We start from the raw sequence: 2,053 nt of genomic DNA, 5'->3' as shown, positions 1-2,053 counted from the left end.
AGACTGTCGCACTGCTCACCCTTTGTTCCCAACAATAAAATTGAATAAGCTCCTCCGCTCCCTACAGAACCACAACACACCCATCGCTGCCGAACGTATCTCTAAGTACATCAAGCAGATAATGACCAAGGTTGGTAGATCCGCTCAAGCTCCTGTACCTAAGGCTCGTGGACTAGCTGCCACTCTTGCGGCACAAGCGGGCGTCTCCGTTGACAACATTGTCGCCCATGGCTCCTGGTCTTCCCGCGATATCTTTGAACACCATTATCGTCTGTCCTCAGCTACTTCTACAAATTTTAGTGTATCTACTCTGGATCAACAACCAAGATCACGTCTTACGAAGTGTAATGTTATGTAAACACGAATATATGAAGCGTTGAACACATTACACGAGTAAGTGATCTTGGTTGTTCCCACCCTCCTCGTCCCTTTCTTGTCTCTGCTTTGTTTCCCGGTCTCATTCAAGAAGATGAAGATCAAGTATTTTTTTATTTCAATTATTTTATTGTCTTTTATTGTAGCACAAGTTCGAAATAATAAAGAAAAGACTGATAACAACCAAGATCACTTACTCGTGTAATGTGTTCAACACTTCATATATTCGTGTTTACATAACATTAACCAATGAGCAGTATTAACTCGATAAAAGATCTCCTCAAAAGTCGTGCATCTAAAAAAGTATAAATAGAGTCCTTTATTCCATGTAATTTGTTCTTCATCTAACTTTCTCCTAATGAAGCATTTCAAAATATTTCCTTGTTTGTTTTATCTGTTGAGAGAGTTACCCTATCACAAAAATATGTGTGCATTTATATTCCCCCTGGTCGCTGTTGTAACTAAGGATCATTTAACGGAACAATAAATCGGATTTTAAACCAAATGTAACGACGATAATATTTTAGTTATACGTCATAACAAAAGTAAAATTAGTATTTGCATCTTTATGCTGTCTTTTGTTCAAGAACTGTTTTTGTAGGCTACAAGAGTATCTGGCTTGCTTTAAGTCAAAAAAAATTATTTATACTTAATTATTCAAGTGGTATCATATCTTGCATGATTAATTAGCCTAAGGTAATATAAAAGGATACAGAAAAGTTTCTAAGAAAAAAAATATTGTGGCTCCAAGTAATTTAATATCCTATTAAATGCAACAATGGAAGAGAGGAGAAAAGAGGGTTATTTATGTTGATATTTTTAGTTTATGACTTTGGCAAGTTTAAAAAATTTAAGATTGGTTCGAAATAAAAAGAATAAAGCAGAGTAATAATTGATTATTGTATTTCGCGTTAATGACCACTAGATCCTGATTATATATGATGAAAGATGATAAGTTTGTATTGAAAAGTAAAAAGAAAAGAAAGTTTAAAAAATCTTTATTACGAGAAGGTTCTGTAAGAAAATCAACGTGAGGTGATTATTTTGACCTTTATTTCAAAAACAATATTGGATTATTATATGAATAAATATAAGTAAAAAAAATCGCACTGTGATGATATTGTACTTCTCAACAGTGTTAGCCATCATACTGTTGCCTTATGGCGGCATCGGAGACAAGCTCCTATATTTTTGTAACTATATGTAATAAGTTGTATTGTTCAGCGGAGGAAGAAGGAGAGGAATAGAACCGGACAAGAACTAAGATACTGGATGGTACAACTATAGGAAAGACAAAAGAGGGTGGCGTTAAGGGTTTGCAAGATGATCTAGAGGAGGTAGGACTTACAAAGATAAGAAAGGACAAGAATAGACTAATAAGATCTAAGGACAGAAGTTATACTGTGGTAATTGACTGAAGCTTTATTAGATAAAGACGAGTGGATATTTATACAAAAATTAGGAATGTAATATATTAAAAGAATCAGCTTAAATTATCGAGCTCTTAATTAAGGGATGCGCAGGAACGTCAACATTATGCAAGAGTTCACGTTTAATCGTGACATTATACAGTAACTTTTTTTTTTTTGCTTATCATTTAATTTTGTAGGCATTGGCTTGAGTGAGCTATAATAAAAATAGAAGTTTGTGTGTTCGTAGTCTTTTGTAAGACTTGAGG

The 2,053-nt window shown here is 34.1% G+C and overlaps 1 protein-coding gene across 1 annotated transcript; it reads left to right on the top strand.

Annotated features, from left to right (window-relative positions):
- Window positions 1-103: 103 nt before the first annotated feature.
- On the top strand, window positions 104-599 carry RHIMIDRAFT_254238 (uncharacterized protein; the record flags this gene model as incomplete). The annotated part of the gene is made up of 2 exons (XM_023611080.1): window positions 104-323; window positions 560-599. Coding segments are annotated over exons 1-2 (204 nt in total), but the record flags the coding sequence as incomplete, so codon positions are not given.
- Window positions 600-2,053: the final 1,454 nt, after the last annotated feature.

The sequence above is a fragment of the Rhizopus microsporus genome (genome assembly GCF_002708625.1).
Source record: "Rhizopus microsporus ATCC 52813 unplaced genomic scaffold scaffold_1, whole genome shotgun sequence".
Lineage (NCBI taxonomy): Eukaryota > Fungi > Mucoromycota > Mucoromycetes > Mucorales > Rhizopodaceae > Rhizopus > Rhizopus microsporus.
Note: the sequence above shows the minus strand (reverse complement) of the source record. Positions and strands in the feature narration are given on the sequence as shown.